The 27,438-nt window shown below is 32.9% G+C and overlaps 3 protein-coding genes across 11 annotated transcripts in view; 2 read left to right on the top strand and 1 right to left on the bottom strand.

The window, feature by feature from the left end:
• Window positions 1-27,438, bottom strand: part of LOC111418340 (discs large 1) — a 439,942-nt gene that overhangs the window by 97,298 nt on the left and 315,206 nt on the right. For 8 of the 9 annotated variants that reach the window (XM_071194892.1, XM_071194889.1, XM_071194887.1 and 5 more), the window contains one exon: window positions 19,728-19,895. In XM_071194892.1, coding sequence (XP_071050993.1) covers window positions 19,728-19,895 — 168 coding nt within the window. Of the gene's footprint in view, window positions 1-1,095; window positions 1,424-19,727; window positions 19,896-27,438 lie in introns of those variants that run through there. The other variant, XM_071194894.1, reaches the window with a different exon arrangement.
• Window positions 10,030-10,873, top strand: LOC111418349 (larval cuticle protein A2B-like). Its single transcript, XM_023050869.2, has 2 exons — window positions 10,030-10,090; window positions 10,146-10,873. The coding sequence occupies exons 1-2, from the start codon at window positions 10,085-10,087 to the stop codon at window positions 10,797-10,799; spliced, it is 660 nt and encodes a 219-aa protein (XP_022906637.2). The 5' UTR covers window positions 10,030-10,084; the 3' UTR covers window positions 10,800-10,873.
• The window catches only part of LOC111418336 (larval cuticle protein A2B-like), a 101,966-nt gene continuing 84,597 nt past the window's right edge, over window positions 10,070-27,438 (top strand). Inside the window, exon 1 of the mRNA XM_071194904.1 lies at window positions 10,070-10,090. Coding sequence (XP_071051005.1) covers window positions 10,085-10,090 — 6 coding nt within the window. The 5' untranslated portion in view covers window positions 10,070-10,084. The remainder of the gene's footprint in view (window positions 10,091-27,438) is intronic.

The raw sequence follows: 27,438 nt of genomic DNA, 5'->3' as shown, positions 1-27,438 counted from the left end.
TTCATCAACTCTTCTCAAAATTGCTTCTTCTAATTCCACCGGCCTTGTAGATAGGGTGTAACAATACACCATATCCGCCATCTCTTCCTTGGAGTAATTAATAGGAGCCATACTTAATAGTTTTATTAAATTAAATAGTAAAATAATAATTTCGTGAAGTATTATTATTTTTTTTTGATTAAACTACTTATCGTAATCATAGTAACGACTTAATTATTATAAAAACAAATTTAAATTCATGATGTTAACAATATCAACTTATGAAACTAAATCTTTGAATATCTCGAAAATGGTCCATTTTCTGACCTATGTTTATTAGGCTTTTTTTGTTTATTTTCGATCATAGAATATGCTGATGCAGTATTGTACAATCGTTGCGGGACACCCTGTATATTAAAGGTTGTCTAAGTACCTATGCTGCAATATTTTGATTTAGTTTGTGGGCGAGGGGCAAGAGCAGGAATGTTTCGTGACGTAAGCGATCACGGATTGCGCACGCAACCTCATGGCCATGTGGTGCTCCTTGCATTTGTTTAATTTGAATTACTTGGCGGTATTATTTTCCACATGTGACGTAATGCGCAGTATGGTTGCGTACGAATCTAGACAACCTCTTATACATAAACCTTGGTTGCAACCTTCTTCAGAAACTGGTTCGAAGTGACGATATCGAAAATCGGGAACAACATACATGTGTTGTGCCTTCGTACTTATAGTAGATCACCTTCTAGAAGCTTTTGCTAATATTGATAGACGTTCTGTTAGAAAAGCTACAAATTCTGTTTTAAAAAGATGTCACTTGTGCATTAACCATTATGGTAAACACTTTGAACATATAAAATAAAAAATATAAATATTCCTACGCGTGGAGAGAAAAGTAGGACCTAACAAACGTATTCCTACGCGTGCAGAGAAAAATAGTACCTAACAATATTTATGTCTTAATTTAACTATCATTAAATTGACTTCATGAAACTGCAATTCTTTCCCTATTTAATCGTAAAGAGCTCAGCTAGTTTTCGAAATCTCCATACTAAACATGGAAAAAAACTCACCCTGTATATTCTAGACCAAAATAAAATTTTATTTTCTTACCTTTCGATAGTGCGAAGCCGAATTCGTATCGGAAATAGAAAACGTATCGACGAAACTGTCGAAACGAACCAGTTTTTTCGGTGCCGCCTTTTTTCTCGGGCATAGCGAACACATAACGACCCCGTTTCTCGGTGGCATCGCAAAATAAAAATACCTCCGATACGAAAATAATAAAACCCCCCCAAATTTCAATTCTTTCAAAATTCCAAAATCAAATAAAAAAGCTCATCACCCCCATCACTTTAAGTTTTGCTCAAGCGCCATCGCACGGTTAGTTTCCAAGTTATAAATTTCACAAACGACCGCCATCTGTCGGAGTTATCCCAACTATTTTATTCGTAGCCGCCGCCGCACTGCTGAAATTCTCTCCTATTATTATTGATTTTTAAAAACTAGGTTTTCGTGAATATCTCATAACACGTGCGTTGTTTATTTACAATGTCCCTATCGATTTTTGACGCGAAAATGATTGCCTCAGAGGCCGAATTGAGCGCGTATTAATTTTTGAAATATCGTTGGCAAGTAGGCGGCGTTTTGGCAGCAGAACGCAAATTCGATCGTAAATTATCGCATAAACGGCAACACTTTTACGGTTTGACAGTTTTATCCAGAGATCGCAATATCGTTCAATCTAAATACTTCAAGTCATTAATTTGAATTTCTTATTAAGATCAATGTGTTAATAAATATGAACTTTTGTTCTACTTTGTTAATTGATTTAAACTTGAAGTTGAATGAAAAAATTATAAAATTGATGTGATGATATTGTCGTGATTATCACCCATCTTATTACAATTACGATAATAAATTACAACTTGAAGCCGCTTTTACGGTTTATTTCATGAAACCTTTTAAAATCGATATTGAACTTTCATTCACGTTTTATGTAAAGTTCATTCATAATTTTGTTAGCAACTTGTGGAATATCAAATTGTATTTAAATTTTTATCAAAATCATGTTTTATTTTTAGGACAAAAAGTGAAAAATGGACGAAATTGAATTTTAATACTGATTTTTTTGTTAATACTGAAACACCTCGAAAAAGCTTTAATTTGATACTACTAGGTCAGTTTTGAGACGTTGAAGACATCGTCGTCGACGACTTTTTGGAAATCAATAATTTCCAGGTCCCCGACGGATTGTTGGGTTTCGTTTTCGACGTTGCAACGTCCACATGCATCACTTTCAGCGATTGTCATGTAGCCCGGACACCTGAAACCGCCCCGGCATTTCAGTTCGGAAACGCACACGAGACCACCGCACCATCAAACCAACTGTCATTTACAATGCGACAAAACGTGGTGTGGTAAACGGGTTGGTGGTGGTGGAAGTAGAAACGATTCGATTTGGTGGCGGCGCCGGTTGTTGGTTTCGAAAGGGGGAAAGATGATGTCGTAGCGTTTCTACTATAGATGGCGTGGTTAACTAAAACGAAATCGATTCGGATTTTAAAGCTTTAAAACGTTCTAAAATATTCATCCCTTTCTGAAACAATTTATCCATTATTAAGTTAGATTGTTAAATTATAGAATAGAGCGGAGCTTGAATATACAGTGAATTTTACTTAAGATGCAATATACAAAAATATATTACCATAGAAACCAGGGCGTACCTTGTCCCACATAAAATGCAACATGTGAATATAATTTGACATTAATAAATAACATCTAGGTCTAATGTTAGTTCTAGTAACAGTGGTAGGTAGCGTTAGTTAACATAAGATGTCACTATGTTGCATATTTTTATTGCACTAAAACTAGAACTAACACTAGACCTAGAACTAGAAAGTATAATAATAATAATAATAATAATATTTATTGATCACAATGTACTACACTTCAGAATAAACAACTAAAAATGGTTTCCAATAAACAACTGATCAATCTTATGGTAAGGTTCAATATATATTGTTCTTCCACCTCACCATAAAGTATATAAAGAGAAAAAAAAACAGTATAGCGTGTTAAATATAAAAAAAGAATCGCGACAACGGTATAAAGCTGTAAACAAAACAAGAGTTTTAACATATAATACTTAGGTGAATACTACCAAAGGCCACAACAAGTCGTTATCGATACCATGTCAGTACTCGAAAGGGTTCCCCAGAAATTAAGAACAAATTTAGGTAGAACAAAAAGATTACAAAAACATTCAAACGCAAAAGCAAGATCTGTGACTATTAAGAGATTTGCAGGTATTGCGAACACTGCTGCCCAAACAGAAAATCAGCATAGCGCCTCCTGGCGGTGACGGCAGACCTACACTCTGTCAATGCGCAACCAGAAGGGAGCTCATTAATTACTTTGCATATCTGGTATGAGAAGCATTTTTTAAAACTCATAGTGTGGAATATTGGTGGAGATAGCCTTCCCTTAAACCTCACATTAACCGAGTGCACGTCACCCCGAAAAGACAACTTTTTTACAAGATACGCTGGTTTATGTAGAGTGAGTAATTTATGGTAAAAACCTACAGCATGCAACATTCTTCTCCCCTGTATGTTCAACCACTTTAAAACCGGCAGCTTACAGCTGACGTGATCTCTGCGTTTCAACCCAAAAATTAGTCTGATACAGGTGTTTTGTACCTTTTGAATTTTCCTCTTCAATGCACAGGACAGAAAGGGTGCATACAATGCATCGCCATAATTAAACATTGATAGTACTAAACTTTCGCATAGGCGCACTTTTGCACTATGATTAACAAAGGCTCTGTTAGTATAAATAATTCTAAGGCTACTGTAAGCTCTTTGAACGCATTTATTGACGTGTTCATTAAAAGTAAGGCCCTCATCGATTAAAATGCCTAAGTTTTTTACTGTTTTTTGAATAGGTAGTAATTCGTTATTTACACAAATTTGTAAGTCATTAATGACTTTTTGTTTTTGTTTCTGAGGACCAAACAAAATAACGTTTGATTTTTTCTGATTAATTTTAAGTCCATGTCGGCTTGAGGTGATACGCAAATATTCTAGATCACTATTAATTCGCACACAAGCCTGTTTTATATCATGAGCCGGAAAAGAATAGTATATTTGCGTGTCGTCGGCGTAAAAATGGGTCTTGCAATGCATAACCCCTTGGTTAAAGTTTGATGTATATAAAGCATAAAGCAAAGGCGAGAGTATAGAACCCTGAAGAACGCCCGAACTAGTGTATTGATATTCAGATTGTTCATCACCCATAAATACGGCTTGTTGTCTATGTGTTAGAAAATCATATAATAAGCGGGTAGACTTATCATCAAAACCGGAATACCTCAAAATTGATGCCATTGTCTCATGATTGACCGTATCGAACGCCTTTGAATAATCTAGAAGGCAAAGAACTGTTAAATTACCTCTATCTGTTTCACGAATTATATCATCAATGATATGCATCAATGCTGTCGTGCAACTGTAACCCCGTCTGAAACCTGATTGGTTCTGTGGTAGTATGTCACTCTCCTCCACAAAGGAGATCATTTGTTCATAAAGAATTTTTTCTGCAACCTTTGCTAATACTGGCAGAATACTACTGGGTCTCAGGTCGCTAAGTACCGTAGGTTTAGAGATTTTGGAAAGCGGTTTTATTACGGCTTTCTTCCATGTCATTGGAAAAACACATGTTTCGATGCACGCATTTATAGTATCGCGAATATAAGGTAATATATGTGGACAGCACAATTTTAAGCATTTAATATTGAGACGATCATGACCAAGCGCATTGCTCTTAATTGAATTAATTCCACGCTCCACATCCATATCCTCCACCACGCGAAAGCCAAAAGACAAGTTATTCCGTTTGTTGGAATTATAAAAGTTGACCAGTTCTAAGTCAGGAACACCCCCCCCGATACCGCTGCAATAAAGTAATTATTGATATCATTGGGTGACCCAAGGTGAGGTAGAACTGACATGTTTTTTCTTTTAAATATCGGGTTTAGCCGTCTTGAGAGAAGTGCAGCTAAACGCGAATGTTTCTAGTTCTAGATTTAGTGTTAGTTCTAGTTATGCACTATCACTAGAACTAACACAAGGCCTAGAACTAGAATAATTCAAGTTTAGCAGTCTTGAGAGACGTGCGGTTAAGCTCGAATATTTGTCGTTCTAGGTCTAATGTTAGTTCTAGAGACAGTGGTAAGTAGCGCTAGTTAACATAAGATATGACCAGAGCCCGGACAGTTTAGGAAACGTGCGCCCCTCCACACTAAACGAATGCCTTGATAAGCGTATGCTTCGATTTAATTCATTGAATATTGAGACTGGAGTGGGAGGCGTTTTAGGATCACTTTCCTAAACTGTCCGGGCTCTGGATATGACTATGTTGTATACTTTTATTGAATTAAAACTAGAACTAACACTAGACCTAGAACTAGAAAGTATCGGAATGTTTCTAGTTCTAGGTCTAGTGTTAGTTCTAGTTTTACACTAGCACTGTCACTAGAACTAACACAAGACCTACAACTAGAATCATTCGGGTTTAGCAGTCTTGAGAGACGTGCGGCTAAATCCGAATGTTTCTAGTTCTAGGTCTAGTGTTAGTTCTAATTTTGCGCTAGAACTAACACTAGACCGAAAACTAGAAACATCCGGATTTAGCCGCACGTCTCTCAAGACTGCTAATCCCGAATGTTTCTAATTCTAGGTCTAGTGTTAGTTCTAGTTTTACACTAGGACTATCACTAGACTAACACAAGACCTACAACTAGAAACATTCGGGATTAGCAGTCTTGAGAGACGTGCGGCTAAATCCGGATGTTTCTAGTTTTCGGTCTAGTGTTAGTTCTAATTTTGCGCTAGAAGTAACACAAGACCTAGAACTAGAATCATTCGGGTTTAGCCGTCTTGAGAGACGTGCGGCTAAACCCGAATGTTTCTAGTTCTAGGTCTAGTGTTAGTTCTAGTTCTACACTAGGACTATCACTAGAACTAACACAAGACCTACAACTAGAATCATTCGGGTTTAGCCGCCTTGAGAGACGTGCGGCTAAATCCGAATATTTCTAGTTTTCGGTCTAGTGTTAGTTCTAATTTTGCGCTAGAACTAACCCAAGACCTACACCTAGAATCATTCCGGTTTAGCCGTCTTGAGAGACGCGCGGCTAAACCTGAATATTTCTAGTTCTAGGTCTACTGTTAGTTCTAGTTTTACACTAGCACTAGAACTAACACAAGACCTAAAACTAGAATCATTTGGATTTAGCCGTCTTGAGAGACGCGCGGCTAAACCTGAATATTTCTAGTTCTAAGTCTACTGTTAGTGCTAGTTTTAATTGTTATTTAACGTTAGATTGTGGTATATTTTGCCACTAAACACGTGCGAACGCATAAATTTAGTTTAGTGAATTAGCAATATGTAGTATAATATAATAACAAACATGTCGGGGCGATGGAGCGAAAATACTACTGTGAAGTTTGTTAGTAAAAATGTCAAACATGAATGTTTATGGCGTATTAAATGTGTTACTTATAAAGTACAGGTACAGGTTAGCAAAACAAAAAGCTTATGAAGATTTGAAAAAAGTTATGAATATGCAGGTTTTACAGAAAAGGAGATAAATTTGAAAATAAAAAAAAATTAAGGATTCTATGAAATCTGTATCTAGTGCCTATACTGCTTATGTTCCATCTATAAAATGCTTTCAAATACTGGATAATATGTTAAGAGATAGTAATAGAAGAGCAACTGATGCTCCTAATGAAATTCTTCTCATACACTTTCTAACCAATATACGCTTATTAAGTTTTTCAGACACTTCTTCTTCAATGTTCATCTTGAGTACCACTGTCTTGAGCGTATTAAATGTGGTCAGTTGCCATCTAGTAAACGTTCCAGCGGTAAGTGGCTACTCGCTACTCGAGTAAATTACTAAACATGTCAGTACGAGCCTTTAAGACGATTTCTAAATCCGGCTTCGCGAAGGTAGAATGTTGATAATGGCAATAATATACGAAATGCTCTTGTTTTCAGTGAAGAAAAGACATCATTTACTCCCGCCCAAAATTCAAAGAGAGATTTATTACTAAATTCTCTCTTGATTTGGCCGCTTGCAGTAAAGTCTATAAAGATTTCTTCTTTTGGGAGACCATTGGGAGAAGTTCGAAATGGATCACTTGCTACTAAGTTCTCTTCAGCAAGAAAATACTTTTTAAAATTCTGTGCCAACATGGCTTAATGACTTTCTATTATTACAAAAACAACTTTCACATACTGTTCTTCTTTCTTGTATGTTTTGACACACTCATTCACATTTGAAAACATTTCTAGTTTTTTTTTGTTTCACATTTCTGCTCCATAGCTCCAACTTTATACAAAAAGCACTAACTTTATAATTGCTATCCAACATATGAGTTTGCTCCTTGAAGTTGTAGTTTCAGGGCATTTAATTTCTCGAATATATCTGGCCTCGCATTAAAATAGCAACGTCGAATATTCTGCACCCATATCTTTGCAAGGTGCATTAAAGATTCTTGATTTTAGGGGTCTCATTTTTAAGTAATTTACTACAGTTACAACCGTCGTTAGCACAATGTTGAGACCAGGACTCATTTCTTTGGAAGCCAGAGCTTCTCTGTGGATCACGCAATGGGTCCAGAAACATTGCGGAGATTTTTGTTCCACAAGTGGTTGGGTTATGCACCACATATTCCAACGCAATTCTTCTATTCTATGTTTGCCTCATTAATAAAATCATTTAAAATATCAAACAAAGCGAGTGCTGTTGCTTTGAGTTCTATAGGTTTGCAGAAAAGTAGTTCTTCTACTGCCGATATACCATCACAAAATCGGAATTAAATGAGCGTCTTTATTGCTATATGTTGCCTCGTCAAGCTGAATCGAAAACAATTTGTCACGCAACATTTCAAGAAGCTGATGCTGTACATCTGGGGCTATATCACCAATTCGCCGGGCAACAGTATCATTTGAAAGAGGTAGGGATTGCAATTGTTTGGCAAAATTATCTCCAAACCTAATTTCTACAATCTCCATCGCAGCTGGCAAAATAAAGTCTTCACCAATGGTGTGAGCCTTTTACATCTGGCTGTTTTATATGATATTTTATAAGAGGCAAGTAAAGCTTTTAAAAGAAAAACAGAATATAGCTGCGGGGTTCGATCGTGGATTGCACATAGAAATTACCTTGGTGTAAGTACTTTACTTACAATTAGAGAACTATGTCATACACATCAAATATACACATTATTATGTCATAATTATGCACATCGTCAGCTGATGCTCTACTTCTGCACGACTTTAAAACCTTGTATTCACTTGTATACGCATTGCGTATACTTGTTTGTCTTAGTTTGTCTCTTTTGTATTTTTTTTCCAAATTTTGTTTGTTTTTCTTGTTTTGCTGTAGTTTTAAAAGATTTTTCTTGCTTGTTATTAATGTAGCTTTCTGGGCAATTGCTCTAGCTCGAGAAGATGATTGGATTGAAGCATTGGATTCAGTTTTAGAGGCGGTCACATTTCATGAAAAACGTTCTCCAAATTTTCGATTGTTCTAGTTTGACATACATTAACAAGAGTGTCATCGAATTCACTGCCACTTGATGACATCGATATTGGCTCAGGCTCAGTGCTTGGTTTAGGTTGCAAAATATCTGATGATGCAAATTGGCTATCTTGAAAAAGCTCTTATAAAGCTCGGAAAGCTTTTTCGGCAGTTGCAACTGTAGCTGCTTTTCCATATGCTTCATTCAGCAATTTACAAATCTGCATTTGGCTTATTTCGTCCCCTTTACATTGACCAAGAAAAGTTTCTTGTGTCTAAGTGATAGTATATTATAGTATAAGTGAGGAAACTATGATTTTTCATTAACGCGTATGTCGAGCTTTATAGAAGTGAAATATTTAATTAATTTTCCACGTGTGCTGTCCACCGTTTTCTAGTTAACATCCGTTACGTTTAAACAAAGAGCTGTTCCAAATTTCTGCTGTGTGTGATATGTCCATCTAGTAATAAAAGTGCCTTTTGTTAATGCTACAATTGACGTGATGTTCAAAATGTTGAGCAACATAAGTTGTCTATATTAAGAATACATTAACTTTATAGTTTTCAAGTTACGATGGTGGTCTAATCAAGGCAACGCTCCAACTTCAGCTACTCTCCCCTACTTCGTATTTTTGCTTTTGCCGAGATTTCCTCAAAATTGGGAACTGTTTTCGGCATAATCACAAGTATTCTTCTTAAGGCTTCATTTCTTGCAGTTCGGTCATAATTTTCTGGAATTTTATGATTCCACAAACACGGGTATTCTTCATATGTTTCCAAAAACGTTATTATTTGTTGTGATGTCCACTTTTTTGACAGTTTATCACAAAATTTTATACAGAGACGTTTATACAGTTGCTCGTCAACTTTATCGGTGCTACTGGCGTCAATGGATTATTGCTATTTCCACATGCAATTAAACTGGTGCCAGCTGACTGGCGCCAGTGCATGTGGAAACTTACCTTAAGTTGCATTTTATGTGTCATCTATTTCAAGTTATATGAAATTCCTGGTATATTAGAAATCCCTACAATACAATATTTATAAGATAATTACGACATTAACGTATAAAATATCGATTACTCAATACATTATTAAGATTTATAATGTCGCAAAAAAAAATTATACATTATTTTTATATTAAAGTGTCATTTACAAGATAATTAATAAGCTTCTCATAAATTGATACAAATAATCTCTTATGTCGATCAACTTTCTATCTCGTTCTATACAAGACTGCTCCAACAAGTTAAAATCTAGGTCACCTTTCATTGCGGTCTAAATCATCGGTCTCATTTCCCAAAAATTTATTTATTGACGATTTGTGTAACCTTCACGAGGACATTTAAAATTCCGTGGAAAAAGTGAACACGCGGGGCGTGGTAAGCAACTAAATCCAGTTTACCGTCTTCGTTGTTACCACATTGTTCTGGTATAAAAAGTCCGCCCGCCGAATTCGAAATCAGAAGTCGCTTGGATTTCGATATAGAAACACCAACAAGAATAACAATGAAAGTAAGAACACAACCATTCTTAAATTGTAATTTTCTAATAATATCTTGTTTTATAGCTCTTCATTTTCGCCGCTATCTTGGCTTATGCCAAAGCAGGAGTTATTAGCTCTTACGCTGCCGCTCCTGTAGCTTATGCAGCCCCCGCTGTCCATACTTATGCTGCTCCAGCCGTTCATAGTTATTCTGCTCCAGCCGTTCATAGTTATGCAGCCCCCGCTGTCCACACTTATGCTGCTCCAGCCGTTCATAGCTATGCCGCTCCAGCTGTTCACACCTACGCCGCTAAAACCATCGCTCCAGTTGCTTATACCGCCCCAATTGTTAAAACCGTTGCCCCAGCTGTAGCTGTTGCCAAAACCATCGTCAATGAAGAATACGACCCCAACCCACAATACTCTTATGGATACGACGTCCAAGATGGACTCACCGGAGACTCCAAAAGCCAAACCGAAACTCGTAATGGCGATGTCGTCCAAGGATCTTATTCTTTAACCGACCCAGATGGCACCAGAAGAACCGTCGATTACACCGCCGATCCCATCCACGGATTTAACGCCGTTGTACGCAAAGAACCTTTAGCCGTTGTCGCTAAAGTTGCAGCTCCGGTTGTTGCTAAAGTCGCCACTCCTGTTATTGCTAAAGTAGCTACTCCTTTAACTTATGCCGCCCCCATCGCTAAAGTTGCTGCACCAGTAGCTTATTACCACTAAGAATCATGTGAATTGACTTTGTATATATGTATTTATTTTTGATTTTTTTAATAAAGAAATGATTATTGCATAAATTTGTTTTCACCATAAATTCATCTGTTTTAAGTATTCATTTCCTCTCATTAATTCCATCATGATCCTTTTAGATGTTTTCTTTCGAATCTCTAAATAAATCAACCTAAAAATCTCAAGAACGATGTAGCAAATTTAATGAAGATGTAGTGCTTCAAAAATGATTCCTTATTTTGCATAAACTTCGTTGTTATGATTTTTTAAACCGAACTCTCCACACTCATTTCCGTGGAATTAAAAAAAAACGGCTTTTGTAAAAATGTTAAATTTAAAAATGAATCATTAATTACCCAGAGAGGCTTATACTCGACTCTTTAGCAATATGACATAAAACTGATAGAGTAACAACATTTGTGAAACATCAATCGATAGATAATTGAATATTTAAATATTAAATTTAAAATTAACTAGATTAGCTTATACTCAATTCTCTCACGCTTTTATAACAGATTTACAATTGGCAGAAAATTAATTAAAACGACTGAGTAAATCGAAAATACGATTACATAAACTAATTTGTATTGTACATTGTTAAAATGGTGAAATACGGTTTAAAACAACAGTTTATTGATAAATAAAATGTTTAAATCATCATAAATTGAAAATTATGAAAAATGTTGTTATTTAAAAGGTTAAAAAATTTTATTAAAACTCGAAAGCGGGAAAATGCAGAAAATGATGTGGATTAAAATTGTTGAGAATTATTTTAGTTCTAGTGTTAGTTCTACTGACAGTGTCGTCTTGAGAGACGTGCTAAACCTGCATGATTCTAGTTGTTGGTCTTGTGTTAGTTCTAGCGCAAAATTAGAACTAACACTAGACCAAAAACTAGAAACATTCGGATTTAGCCGCATGTCTCTTAAGACGGCTAAATCCGATTGATTTAAGTTATAGGTCTTGTGTTAGTTCTAGTGATAGTGTTAGTGTAAAACCAGAACTAACACCAGATCTAGAACTAGAAAGTGTGTCTGAAGAGATCTAGTGTTAGTTCTACTTTCTACTACCCGTTCAATAAAAATATACCACAATTTAAGGCTGAATAACAATTAATAATAACACTGATTGACAAAAATGAACTTTTAATTTATCACATACACTTTTTGGGCATTTTTGACTTTATTTAGACTCCCTAAGGTGGAAAACAGACGTAGAAAAATTTTGGTACCCAAATTTTTTTGGCTTGAAGCTGGTCTCTTGCTTCCATTTGCCTTGGTATCGTTTTTCCATGCTGGAAATATCCTGATGGAATCTTTCTCCATGTTCAAAAATTTCTTCCTTTACTTTAGCGTCACTAACTTTAGGAACTTTTTCTTTCAAGTACATAAAACCTGAATCGTTGCGATCTATGGCTTTGACAAAATTTTTTATCAGACCTAGTTTTATAGGTAGTGGTGGCAGAAGTACTTTGGTGGGCTCGAAAAGAGGAAGATGTAAAACTTTTTTATTTCCAGGAGGACTCGTGCTTTGGCCAGTCTTTCTTGTAGTAATGATTGTTTCGATCTCTGCTGTCCCACTCACATAAAAAGCAACAATACTTTGTAAAACCCAGCGGCAATCCGGGAAGTAACGCAATGACTTTGAAGTTACCACATAATTTAAATGAAAATTGATTATACCAAATTTTTTCTAGTATCGATTTCATGTTTTCGTAAGTTTCTTTCATGCCGTAAGCATATGCTACCGGAACAGAGTGTAATCTATTTTCATTTTGCAAGAGTACAGCTTTTAAACTGATTTTTGACGAGTCTATAAACAAGCGCCAATCTGGTGGTTCAAATTCAATATCGACCAAGTTCGTGACCGAAGTAATATTATTGCAATACACTACATTTTCTTCTTGTGAGAAGTATTTTGTTAGTTCTTTGTCACGGCTACGAAAAAGACACACCTTCGTATCGGGATGACGCAAATTTCTTTCTTTCAACATGGATCCTAATACTTCAGACTGCCTTTTTGACAATTTTAAGTCGCGAACCAGATCGTTAAGATCAGCTTGAGTTAAGAAATGAGGTTCGTCATATGAAGGTAAATCGATGACATCATTTGCTGCGTCATTTGTCTGATTTGGCATTGCAGGTACAAGTAAATCGGCACTATGACGAAGTGGTCGTGATGCAGAATGTACATTTGAATATTTCACAGTATGTTTTGACGCCACATTCATTCCATTTATACTAGTCAAGCAAAAGTAGCAATCAGATACGTGATCTACAGGTTCTGTCCAAATCATGGGCTTTCCGAAAGCCATATATCGCATTCCTTTGGCCCGTCCTGTAAGATTTTTTACGCATGTCGTACGTATATGAGGCGCCCAATACTTATCTTGATGAGCCACAGAGAAACCAAAATATACACGATCACACTGCTTCACCAGTTCAGTGAAATTTTGTTGCTGGCTTTTGAAAGTCAGTTCACCACATAAGTAGCAAAAACTGTTAGGATGATTAATACATTTTCTTTGCATGAAGCTAACAATGATTATCGTATGTATGCTAAACTCACAATTTTACACTGTTAAATGTAGTAAAATCATAAGTGGCTGTCACACCAAATTTGTGGGTGACAGAAAAATATAATTTCTGTTTTATAATAAGGGCATGCAGTAAAATAATAATTAGCATACAGAATCCGTGTGGCAAAAACCTTGTTGATCAGTGTAATTAGACCTAGAAATGATTCTAGTTCTAGGTCTTCTGTTAGTTCTAATGATAGTGCTACTGTAAAACTAAAACTAACACTACACCTAGAACTAGAAAGTTTGAAATAACAATGGCACTCTTCCTCATCAAAACAACAATAACTTTATAAATCTCAAAACAATTTCTGCTTAAAATCGTTACAACATCAAGTGGCAAGGAGAAACTAAAGAACTTATGAATTCCGGCAGATATGATTCGTATTTATCGCAGTTGAAAAATATATGATTCAAATCCCCCGTCTCAAACTCACATGAACAATTGGGAGACTGTAAAACATTAATTTTATTTAGATGGGCACGGTAACATCCTTGGCCGGACTTCAGTCTGACAACAGTTGAAAAGAAAGTTCTAGAAACGTCACGCCCACTATACCATTGATGGTAAAGTGTACGAGGATTAACTCGAATGTACTGAGTCTGCTTGTGCTAATATGTTTGATTCCAGTGTCTCCTTTATAAGTTTCTCCCTGCAGATAGATGAGACCTCAGAAGAAGAAAGTGAGTTTTTAACCAGCTTATCGTTCTGCAAGGCTGTCTTAGCTAGCTTATTTACATGCTCATTATGGACAAAAGTTTTACCACATGGCCAATATCATTCAGCCTAGTGACATTGTTCAAAATGTCTACTATAAGCTGGTACTTCGAGAAATATTTCCTGTGTTTTATAGATAGTACGACAATTTTTGAATCGGTAAATATACTAACGCTACTATTTGGACGTATATTTCTATCTATATACTTTTAAGGCCTCCAAAATTGCTATTGGTTCCACCGCAAAAATACTAGTGGATGGATTAAGTTTAAAACTGGCATGCTAATATAATCAATAGCGGGTATCAAAAAAGCACAACCAACACCACCACTTGCAGATTTGGAAACATCAGTATAAATAAACAAACTACCCTCTATTAACACCCTGCAGTTGTTGATCAACAAACAATTCTTTGTTTTTCCTAACATCATTCTCTGTGTTGGGGATGGTTTACCCAACGTAAATTTAGGGCTGCTGACGAGGATTGTTGAAAGTATAGATAGGACTAACGCTCCACAGTTGTATTGACGTACTTCTTACTACATTAAGAACTTGCTTACAACTGACTTAAACCTATCTAAATTCCTAATTGGCAAAATAAAGACAAGGAATAAAAGAAAGAGAGGAAAGATAGGATTGATGACCAATAGGGTCGACACAAGTCGCGGGCAAGGTATTTCGCGAATATTGCTAAGGAAAAGGATCATGTTAAACAATCTTATTACATTAATAGAAAAGAAAATGATTTTGGCTTTTAAAATAAAGAAAAGAGAATAACATTAAGAGAAGAGAATAAAAAGAAATAAAAATTATACACTCGCAACATCTGCTCTGTGATCTCGGACATAAATATCTCGATCGCGAAAGATGTTTACAATACTACGTGTCACTTTAGCTGGAAATCCAACAGAGTTCATCTTTTGCTCCAATAAGTCCAGGTTTACCGAATTGTATGCGCTTTTCAAATCAAGAAATAATCTGGTGCAATATTGATTTTTTGAAAAAGTAAGAAGTTGAACCTCGGTAACCAAATCTACCACTGCATCCAGCGAACTAAACGATTTTTCGAAGCCATATTATTGACAAGGCAGAATTTTAATTTGATTCAAGACGCGAGAAGATTTTATTAATCGCTCGTATTTTTTCAAAAAACACGATAGTAGTGAAATAGGCCGGAAAGAATCTGCACCACAAGACGGGTAATTCTTTGGGATGGGCACAACTACAATACTTTTGAATTCCTTGACATAATTAAATGCATCTTAAGTGAAATTCACTGTATAAAAATCTTTTTACCAATTATTTCACATTTTTTCAAAAAAAAAAAACACATACAGTGATACAATAAAGTAATATAATATATATGTTTATTGATGATGCAACAAAGAATTTACAAGCCCACAAAAAAAATAATACATAAAAGTAAATAAAATAATAAACACTCTGAAATTATCAACAAAACCGGACTTAATAACAGCGCATCATCAAAAAGAGCCGAGTCAATGCAGACATAGCTTGTCTGCTATTGTTTTTCATCGGCCCTTTTATAATAGAAATAATAAATAAATTGGTTTCAAACAAGATAGCACTAACTATATATATATATAAAAACTATATTAACAGAAGTAAGCACCTAAATTAGTTAGCAATGAAAGATAACAATAATAAGGAATAATAAAAAAAAATAAAACAAAATTAAAGAACAAAGACATAGCAAAATGAAGAAAAGGTTGAACAAGCTGCCGCGAACAATCTCCCCCTGCCCTGTTAGGTCATACAATTCAGAAATGTAAAAAGTGAATATTACCTCTTAATAAGAACTTAAATTTAAAATTTAAATTTAAATGCTGTTCTACTCAATCAAAAGAATTTTTTTATAATATGACTTGAAACTTCGCTCACTCAGCTGCTTGACTGAATCAGGAAGGCTATTCATAATAGTAGTTACATTATAAGAGTAAGATCTTTTAAAGATTTGAAGTTCATGGCGTGGTATGCATAACATGTACCGATGTCGTATATTAATATTGTGCACGTCACTGCGACACCTGATTCTATTGGCTAAATATGGTGGACATTTATACATAATAATTCTGTGAAAGAGACAAGCAGTGTGAAGGATTCTACGACGCGTCATATTCAACCAATTTGCCCAATTCAGAGTGTGTGATATGTTTTCCCGTCTTTTAATACCATATATAAACCTCAGACATGAGTTCTGCACTCTTTGGATACGCACTTTGGTTACAGAGTCTAAGCATGGATGATATAAAGCATCTCCGGACAGAACAAGAGCTTCACATAATTGGATTTTCAAACGTTGGTTAAGTAAGCTCCTGTTACTGTACAATAATTTAAGCGTCACGTAGGCTCTACGAATTAGTGAAGAAACATGTCCACGGAATCGGAGTGCGGTATCAAGACGTATACCCAAATCACAGCACTCGTCCGTAAAATTCAATTTAACACCACCCACTCCGACACTCAGAGACCCCTTGACCCTGTTCACCACACCACCACTCCCAAATACCATAACTGCTGATTTAGACGGATTAATAATCAAACAATGATTTGAAGCTTCGTGGGCCAATTTGTCTAAATCAGAATTGATAGCTCTTTCAGCCTTGTCAATGTTATTCTCATTGAATGAGTAATAGACCTGAGTATCGTCAGCATACATGTGAGCAGTGCAATAGTCTAGTACTTTTGGTAAAGCAGCCGTATAAATTAGATAGAGCAGAGGGCCAAGAATTGAACCCTGCGGCACGCCTGAGGACACCACTGCTGCTGAAGATTCCTTTCCATGAAGCTTAACAGTTTGTGACCGATTCAGGAGGTAACTATTAAAAAACTTTATGGCACCCTCCGAAAGGCCAATATGGTGGAGTATTGCTAAGAGAGTGGGGTGGTGAATGGTATCAAAGGCCTTAGAGAAGTCCAAGAGAATCAGGATCGTGGCGCTTTTTTGGTCAATTGCATGGAAAATATCATCCGTGACATCGAGAAGGGCTGTCGTACAACTGTGTCTTGAACGAAAACCAGACTGACGGACTGGTAGAATATTAAATTTATTTAGATGCAGGGTAAGTCTACATAGAGCCCGGAAAATGATAATGTCTCAGTTCTCGAAATGTATTTCAATGAAAATATGAAATTATTTCCATATTTTACATAAAAACTAACTACATACATATAAACTACATATATAAGTTATTATTAATCAAAGGGAACACAAAACATAATCATATCTTTAACTCAAAAAAGTCTACATACAGCCCTAAAAAAAGTCTATCGGTGGTCGTTATAGCTCAATAAAAATATACAACTATCTAGCGCTGACCGCTGACTAATAAATAAAACTAGACTAACACTAGCACTAGACTTAGAACTTAAAACATTCAATTTAGCCGTACGTCTCTTAAAACGGCTAAACCTGAATGTTTCTAGTTTTAGGTGTAATGTTAGTTCTAGAGACAGTGGTAAGTAGCGTAGTTAGCATAAGATATCATTACGTTGCATATTTTTATTGGACTAAAACTACAACTAACATTAGAGCTAGAACTAGAAAGTATCTAGTTCTAGGGTTAGTTCTAGTTTTACACCAGCACTATCACTAGAACTAACATAAGACCTAGAACTAGAATAATTGGGGTTTAACCGTCTTGAGAGACGTGCGGCTAAACGCGAATGTTTCTAGTTTTAGATTTAGTGTTAGTTCTAGTTTTGCACTATCACTAGAACTAACACAAGACCTAGAACTACAACAATTCGGGTTTAGCCGTCTTGAGAGACGTGCGGCTAAATCCGAATGTTTCTAGTTCTAGATTCTAGTGTTAGTTCTAGTTTTGCACTATCACTAGAACTAACACAAGATGTAGAACTGGAATAATTCAGGTTTAGCCGTGTTGAGTGACGTGCGGCTAAACCCGAATGTTTCTAGTTCTAGGTCTAATGTTAGTTCTAGACACAGTGGTAAGTAGCGCTAGTTAGAATAAGATATCACTTTGTTGTATATTTTTATTGAATTAAAACTAGAACTAACACTAGACCTAGAACTAGAAACTATCGGGTTTAGCCGTGCGTCTGAAGAATGTTTCTAGTTCTAGATCTAGTGTTAGTTCTAGTTTTACACTACCACTACCACTAGAGCTAACACAAGACCTAGAACTAGAATAATTCGGGTTTAGCCATCTTGAGCGACGTGCGGCTAAACCCGAATGTTTCTAGTTCTAGGTCTAGTGTTAGTTCTAGTTTTACACTAGTACTATCACTAGAACTAACACAAGACCTAGAACTAGAATAATTCTGGTTTAGCAGTCTTGAGAGACTTGCGGCTAAGCCCGAATGTTTCTAATTCTGGGTCTAGTGTTAGTTCTAGCTTTACACTAGCACTATCACTAGAGTTAACACAAGACTTAGAGAACTAGAATAATTCGGATTTAGCCGTCTTGAGAGACGTGCGAGTAAATCTATTCTTGTAACCTTCACTTCGTAGCACAAGTCGAACTGTTTCGACTTTGTATTAAAATAATATAGACTTCTAATACCCTTCGTTTAAAAAATTCATTGAATTATATTTCAGGAGTTGAGATATTATCATTTTCTGGGGTGTATGTAGACTTTATTTTATCACTGTATGAATAAACAAATCTTAAATTTAAAAGATGTTTCAAATTTATTATGACTTGACAAGTTTGTCAAAACATTTTCTTAACCCCACAAGAAAAAAAAATTTTTTTTTGTGCTTTTATTATGTTTTCAGGTTAATGGAAAGAGTGTCTCGCGTGTTTATTGACACGTTAATCCGCGAAATCCCGATGGAGATTTGCCAGAGCAATATTATTTTGAGTCGTCCGGAGATACCTTGGCACGTCTACGTAAGCTCAAAAAGCAAATTTTGAATACAACCAGACGGTTATTGTTATAATTCCGACGACCTGCGTTTCTATTTGACTGCTCCCACCCACTAATTTAATTTTTTTTACTTCGAAATATTTTCAGGATCACGAGATTCCAAACAAAATCGTTGCCAAAAACTTTCCAATCTTTTTTTTTCGGCTTATAAACGTTCCAATTACGCAAATTCGGTTTAAAAAAACGTTGAATTATTACTTAATCTAACCTAAATACCTTGTATTTTAAAAATTTTAAAATTAAGAAAGAAATTTTTTGAAATAAGATGATTTCTCTTGCTAACTGAATTTTAAAAGTAACTTTAAAATTCTCTCTTTAATAAAGTTAGGGGATTTCTGTTTAAAACGGAAGTAAGTATCATCGTATCATCAAACTTGGTCAGAGTTAAAAGTAACTTGGGTATTTAATATTAAAATACCACTTTAAATCTTTGTTAAAAGATTTTAAAGTGAACTATTTTAAAATCGTCCTTTAGATTTTAAAAAGTATATTTTTTTACAAAAAAAATGATTGACGTGACTGTTAAAATTTACAATTCATTTCGGCGAAAGCTTCAAAGCTTTCAAAGGAGTAGTAGAAAAAACATTACGGCTTTTTTCAACGTCCCTTTTGATCTACGCGGCCGTAAATGTACGAATTAGTTCTTCCATTAAATTGAATTATCCACTTAAAAACTGTTATTAAACAAAAATCATTTTTTACATTCATTTACCTTAAAAGTTTCCTTTGGACACGAAATTTGTTCTCTATCAACTGAACTTTTCCTCCTATTACATCGTTCCAAAGATCCATGTTTGGACATACCATCCATGGCGATATGATCGCGGATAATCGGCGGTGATGGAGGTGGTGGCATTTCATCTTCTTGATATCGGGGTTTCTGAAATAATAAAAAATTCAATCATTTCTCAAGTCAATCTTTCAAAAAGCTTATTTGTGTACGTTCTAATTTTACCAGAACATTTCGAAAACGTAACATGTTACGGTAAACATTCCCTGTTGTTTAGAACGTTTGCCAATTCCGCCCGGATGACAATGAGTTCAAAATTTAAGTTTATTTGATTCCAAAATAAGATTGCTTTTTAGAAATAACTATTTTTTTTAATTTTGTACAAAACAATTCCATGAAAATATTCCCGTTTAATGTTGTAAGCAACACGGATAATGTTTATTTTTAAAATTTTTTATTGACGGCATTGCAAAGTTGTGTTGCGTGCAAAGTCTTCTGGAAAACGGACAAGCGTACATGGATACGTGGCCTTTGCCGTGTTTTTGTTTGCGTGACTCACGAAATATCGCACGTCTTGCGAGGAAGAAAATTGTGTTTTGTTGAAATAAAACGGTAAATGTAAAGCGCTTCGTTTATTATTCAAGGCGGTAATGAATTTATATTTCTAATGGTATCACATACAAATGTATTTTTTTAAATTTATTTATCTACTTCCATTTGGAATTTCAAATAAAAACAAAAACGTATGAACATAGATTTAAATTTAAAGTGTTGTTGATGTAGAAAGAAAATTTGTTTATGATTTTATTATTTTTAGACTTTTTCGCACAGGCAAATAAAACTTTTATGTTGCAGATTTTTCCTGTGAGGGTTCTTAAAACAAATCATATCTTTCACAAAATAAATTTAGACTGTCGTGCCTGGAATTCCACGAGAATTCCAATTTCATAAGATACTGTACTTGGGACTTGGAAAAACTTCAAGCGGCAGTCAACAAAATTTATAATTGGACGAGGTATTGAAAAATATAGCTTAACAGAATATCTTGATCTCCGTTTAGTCTGAACTGGAAGCATCTGAAACCTGGGTACATTAGAGTCAAAAATATCTCTAATCAAAGAGACCATAATAGTAACTATCTGAACTTACATATTTGCAGTTTTAAGTAGCTTGTATGAGGCTGACCGAATAGATGCAGCACGTATAATTAATGAAGCGACAGATCGATAGTCTGGACTTACCATTATTAACATATAGTTTATGATATAAAGAGGACGACTTAAGCTTTAATTTGCGATATAACTCGCTTCTGATCTCCCAAAAGTATAGGAGATGTGATTTTCTAAAAATTGACTTCAATCAATATTTACCAAAATTTATAATTTTTTATAAATCATTTTTCCTCCTTATTTCCATTATTAACATATAGCTTATGATACATCGTTTTAAAGAGGACGATTTAAGCTATAATTTGAGATACAAATCATTTCTTCATTCCTCAGAATAATCCGGAAGCGATTTTTTAAACTTTACGTTAATTTAATATCTTTTATCTAACCTCCTTTTTACATCATTTTAAAAAATTCTTTTCTAACAAACTTTATAATTTCAAATAGGGTATCATACGTCGCTTTAAAGAGAATAATTTAAGTTTTAATTTGCGATATAACTCGCTTCTTATCTCCCAAAAGTATAGGAGATGTGATTTTCTAAAAATTGACTTCAATCAATATTTACCAAAAATTATAATTTTTTATAAATCATTTTTTATTTATATTTCCATTATTAACATATAGCTTACGACACGTCGTTTTAAAGAGGACGATTTAAGCTATAATTTGAGATATAAATCATTTCTTGATTCCTAAGAATAAACCGGAAGCGATTTTTTAAACCTTATGTTAAATTAATATCGTTAATCTAACCTCCTTTTCACAACATGATTTTAAAAAATTCTTTACTAACAAATTTTATCATTTCATACACGGTATCATACGTAGTTTTAAAGAGAATAATTTAAGCTTTAATTTGCGATATAATTCGCTTCTTATCTCCCAAAAGTATAGGAGATGTGATTTTCTAAAAATTGACTTCAATCAATATTTACCAAAAATTATAATTTTTTATAAATCATTTTTTATTTATATTTCCATTATTAACATATAGCTTACGACACGTCGTTTTAAAGAGGACGATTTAAGCTATAATTTGAGATATAAATCATTTCTTGATTCCTAAGAATAAACCGGAAGCGATTCTTTAAACTTTACGTTAAATTAACATCGTTAATCTAACCTCCTTCTCAAAACATGATTTAAAAAAATTCTTTTTTAACAAACTTTATCATTTCAAATAAGGCATTATACGTCGTTTTAAACAGAATAATTTAAGCTTTAATTTGCGATATAACTCGCTTCTTAACTCTCAAAACTATAGGAGATGTGATTTTCTAAAAATTTATCTCAATCAATATTTACCAAAATTTATAATTTTTTATAAATCATTTTTCCTCCTTATTTCCATTATTAACATATAGCTTATGATACATTGTATTAAAGAGGACGATTTAAGCTATAATTTGAGATATAAGACATTTCTTCATTCCTAAGAATGAACCGGAAACGATTTTTTAAACTTTACGTTAAATTATTATCGTTAATCTAACCTACTTTTTACAACATGATTTTTAAAAATTCTTTTCTAACAAACTTTATCATTTCAAATAGAGTATCATACGTCGTTTTAAAGAGAATAATTTAAGCTTTAATTTGCGATATAACTCGCTTCTTATCTCCCAAAAGTATAGGAGATGTGATTTTCCAAGAATTGACCTCAATCGATATTTACCAAAATTTATAATTTTTTATAAATCATTTTTCCTCCTTATTTCCATTATTAACATATAGCTTATGATACATCGTATTAAAGAGGACGATTTAAGCTATAATTTGAGATATAAATCATTTCTTCATTCCTAAGAATAAACCGGAAGCGATTTTTTAAACCTTACGTTAAATTAATATAGTTAATCTAACCTCCTTTTCACAACATGATTTTTAAAAATTCTTTACTAACAAATTTTATCATTTCATACACGGTATCATACGTCGTTTTAAAGAGAATAATTTAAGCTTTAATTTGCGATATAACTCGCTTCTTATCTCCCAAAAGTATAGAAGATGTGATTTTCTAAAAATTGACTTCAATCAATATTTACGAAAATTTATAATTTTTTATATATCATTTATCCTTGATATTTTCATTATTAACATATAGCTTATGATACATCGTTTTAAAGAGGACGATTCAAGCTATAATTTGAGATATAAATCATTTCTTCATTCCTCAGAATAATCCGGAAGCGATTTTTTAAACTTTACGTTAAATTAACATCGTTAATCTAACCTCCTTCTCAAAACATGATTTAAAAAAATTCTTTTTTAACAAACTTTATCATTTCAAATAAGGCATCATACGTCGTTTTAAACAGAATAATTTAAGCTTTAATTTGCGATATAACTCGCTTCTTAACTCTCAAAACTATAGGAGATGTGATTTTCTAAAAATTGACTTCAATCAATGTTTACGAAAATTTATAATTTTTTATATATCATTTATCCTTGATATTTTCATTATTTACATATAACTTATGATACATCGTTTTAAAGAGGACGATTTAAGCTATAATTTGAGATATACATCATTTCTTCATTCCTCAGAATAATCCGGAAGCGATTTTTTAAACTTTACGTTAATTTAATATCTTTTATCTAACCTCCTTTTTACAACATCATTTTAAAAAATTCTTTTCTAACAAACTTTATAATTTCAAATAGGGTATCATACGTCGCTTTAGAGAGAATAATTTAAACTTTAATTTGCGATATAACTCGCTTCTTATCTCCCAAAAGTATAGGAGATGTGATTTTCTAAAAATTGACTTCAATCAATATTTACCAAAATTTATAATTTTTTATATATCATTTATCCTTCATATTATCATTATTAACATATAGCTTATGATACATCGTTTTAAAGAGGACGATTTAAACTATAATTTGAGATATAAATCATTTCTTCATTCCTAAGAATAAACCGGAAGCGATTTTTTAAACCTTACGTTAAATTAATATCGTTAATCTAACCTCCTTTTCACAACATGATTTTAAAAAATTCTTTACTAACAAATTTTGTCATTTCATACACGGTATCATACGTCGTTTTAAAGAGAATAATTTAAGCTTTAATTTGCGATATAATTCGCTTCTTATCTCCCAAAAGTATAGGAGATGTGATTTTCTAAAAATTGACTTCAATCAATATTTACCAAAAATTATAATTTTTTATAAATCATTTTTCCTTCATATTTCCATTATTAACATATAGCTTACGATACGTCGTTTTAAAGAGGACGATTTAAGCTATAATTTGAGATATAAATCATTTCTTGATTCCTAAGAATAAACCGGAAGCGATTTTTTAAACCTTATGTTAAATTAATATCGTTAATCTAACCTCCTTTTCACAACATGATTTTAAAAAATTCTTTACTAACAAATTTTATCATTTCATACACGGTATCATACGTCGTTTTAAAGAGAATAATTTAAACTTTAATTTGCGATATAATTCGCTTCTTAACTCCCAAAACAATAGGAGATGCGATTTTCTAAAAATTGACTTCAATCAATATTTACGAAAATTTATATTTTTTTATGTATCATTTATCCTTCATATTTTCATTATTAACATATAGCTTATGATACATAGTTTTAAAGAGGACGATTTAAGCTATAATTTGAAATATAAATCATTTTTTCATTCCTAAGAATGAACCGGAAGCGATTTTTTAAACTTTACGTTAAATTAATGTAATTAATCTAACCTCCTTTTTACAACATGACTTTTAAAAATTCTTTTCCAACAAACTTTATCATTTCAAATAGAGTATCATACGTCGTTTTAAAGAGAATAATTTAAGCTTTAATTTGCGATATAACTCGCTTCTTATCTCCCGAAAGTATAGGAGATGTGATTTTCTAAAAATTGACCTCAATCAATATTTACCAAAATTTATAATTTTTTATAAATCATTTTTCCTCCTTATTTCCATTATTAACATATACCTTATGATACATCGTATTAAAGAGGACGATTTAAGCTATAATTTGAGATATAAATCATTTCTTCATTCCTAAGAATAAACCGGAAGCGATTTTTTAAACTTTACGTTAAATTAATGTCGTTAATCTAACCTCCTTTTTACAACATGATTTTTAAAAATTCTTTTCCAACAAACTTTATCATTTCAAATAGAGTATCATACGTCGTTTTAAAGAGAATAATTTAAGCTTTAATTTGCGATATAACTCGCTTCTTATCTCCCAAAAGTATAGGAGATGTGATTTTCTAAAAATTGCCCTCAATCAATATTTACCAAAATTTATAATTTTTTATAAATCATTTTTCCTCCTTATTTCCATTATTAACATATACCTTATGATACATCGTATTAAAGAGGACGATTTAAGCTATAATTTGAGATATAAATCATTTCTTCATTCCTAAGAATAAACCGGAAGCGATTTTTTAAACTTTACGTTAAATTAATGTCGTTAATCTAACCTCCTTTTTACAACATGATTTTTAAAAATTCTTTTCCAATAAACTTTATCATTTCAAATAGAGTATCATACGTCGTTTTAAAGAGAATAATTTAAGCTTTAATTTGCGATATAACTCGCTTCTTATCTCCCAAAAGTATAGGAGATGTGATTTTCTAAAAATTGACCTCAATCAATATTTACCAAAATTTATAATTTTTTATAAATCATTCGTCCTCCTTATTTCCATTATTAACATATACCTTATGATACATCGTATTAAAGAGGACGATTTAAGCTATAATTTGAGATATAAATCATTTCTTCATTCCTAAGAATAAACCGGAAGCGATTTTTTAAACTTTACGTTAAATTAATGTCGTTAATCTAACCTCCTTTTTACAACATGACTTTTAAAAATTCTTTTCCAACAAACTTTATCATTTCAAATAGAGTATCATACGTCGTTTTAAAGAGAATAATTTAAGCTTTAATTTGCGATATAACTCGCTTCTTATCTCCCGAAAGTATAGGAGATGTGATTTTCTAAAAATTGACCTCAATCAATATTTACCAAAATTTATAATTTTTTATAAATCATTTTTCCTCCTTATTTCCATTATTAACATATACCTTATGATACATCGTATTAAAGAGGACGATTTAAGCTATAATTTGAGATATAAATCATTTCTTCATTCCTAAGAATAAACCGGAAGCGATTTTTTAAACTTTACGTTAAATTAATGTCGTTAATCTAACCTCCTTTTTACAACATGACTTTTAAAAATTCTTTTCCAACAAACTTTATCATTTCAAATAGAGTATCATACGTCGTTTTAAAGAGAATAATTTAAGCTTTAATTTGCGATATAACTCGCTTCTTATCTCCCAAAAGTATAGGAGATGTGATTTTCTAAAAATTGACTCAATCAATATTTACCAAAATTTATAATTTTTTATAAATCATTTTTCCTCCTTATTTCCATTATTAACATATAACTTATGATACATAGTTTTAAAGAGGACGATTTAAGCTATAATTTGAAATATAAATCATTTTTTTGTTCCTAAGAATGAACCGGAAGCGATTTTTTAAACTTTACGTTAAATTAATGTAATTAATCTAACCTCCTTTTTACAACATGATTTTTAAAAATGTTTTTCTAACTAATATTATCATTTCAAATAGAGTATCATACGTTGTTTTAAAGAGAATAATTTAAGCTTTAATTTGCGATATAACTCGCTTCTTAACTCCCAAAACTGTAGGAGATGCCATTTTCTAAAAATTGACTCAATCAATATTTACCAAAAATTATAATTTTTTACAAATCATTTTTCCTCCATATTTCCATTATTAACATATAACTTATGATACATAGTTTTAAAGAGGACGATTTAAGCTATAATTTGAAATATAAATCATTTTTTTGTTCCTAAAAATGAACCGGAAGCGATTTTTTAAACTTTACGTTAATTTAATATCTTTTATCTAACCTCCTTTTTACAACATCATTTTAAAACATTCTTTTCTAACAAACTTTATAATTTCAAATAGGGTATCATACGTCGTTTTAAAGAGAATAATTTAAGCTTTAATTTGCGATATAACTCGCTTCTTATCTCACAAAACTATAGGAGATGTGATTTTTTAAAAATTGACCTCAATCAATATTTACCAAAATTTATAATATTTTATAAATCATTTTTCCTCCTTATTTCCATTATTAACATATAGCTTATGATACATCGTATTAAAGAGGACGATTTAAGCTATAACTTGAGATACAAATCATTTCTTCATTCCTAAGAATAAACCGGAAGCGATTCTTTAAACTTTACGTTAAATTAATATCGTTAATCTAAACTCCTTTTTACAACATGGTTTTTAAAAATTCTTTTCTAACAAACATTACCATTTCAAATAGGGTATCATACGTTGTTTTAAAGAGAATAATTTAAGCTATCATTTGCGAAATAACTCGCTTAACTTCCAAAAGTATAGGAGATGTGATTTTCTAAAAATTGATCTCAATCAATATTTACCAAAATTTATAATTTTTTTTAACTCAAACTCCTAATTTCCA

This window comes from Onthophagus taurus, chromosome 3 (genome assembly GCF_036711975.1).
Source record: "Onthophagus taurus isolate NC chromosome 3, IU_Otau_3.0, whole genome shotgun sequence".
Lineage (NCBI taxonomy): Eukaryota > Metazoa > Arthropoda > Insecta > Coleoptera > Scarabaeidae > Onthophagus > Onthophagus taurus.
The sequence above is the reverse complement of the archived record's forward strand: the minus strand, read 5'-3'. Positions and strand labels throughout refer to the sequence as shown.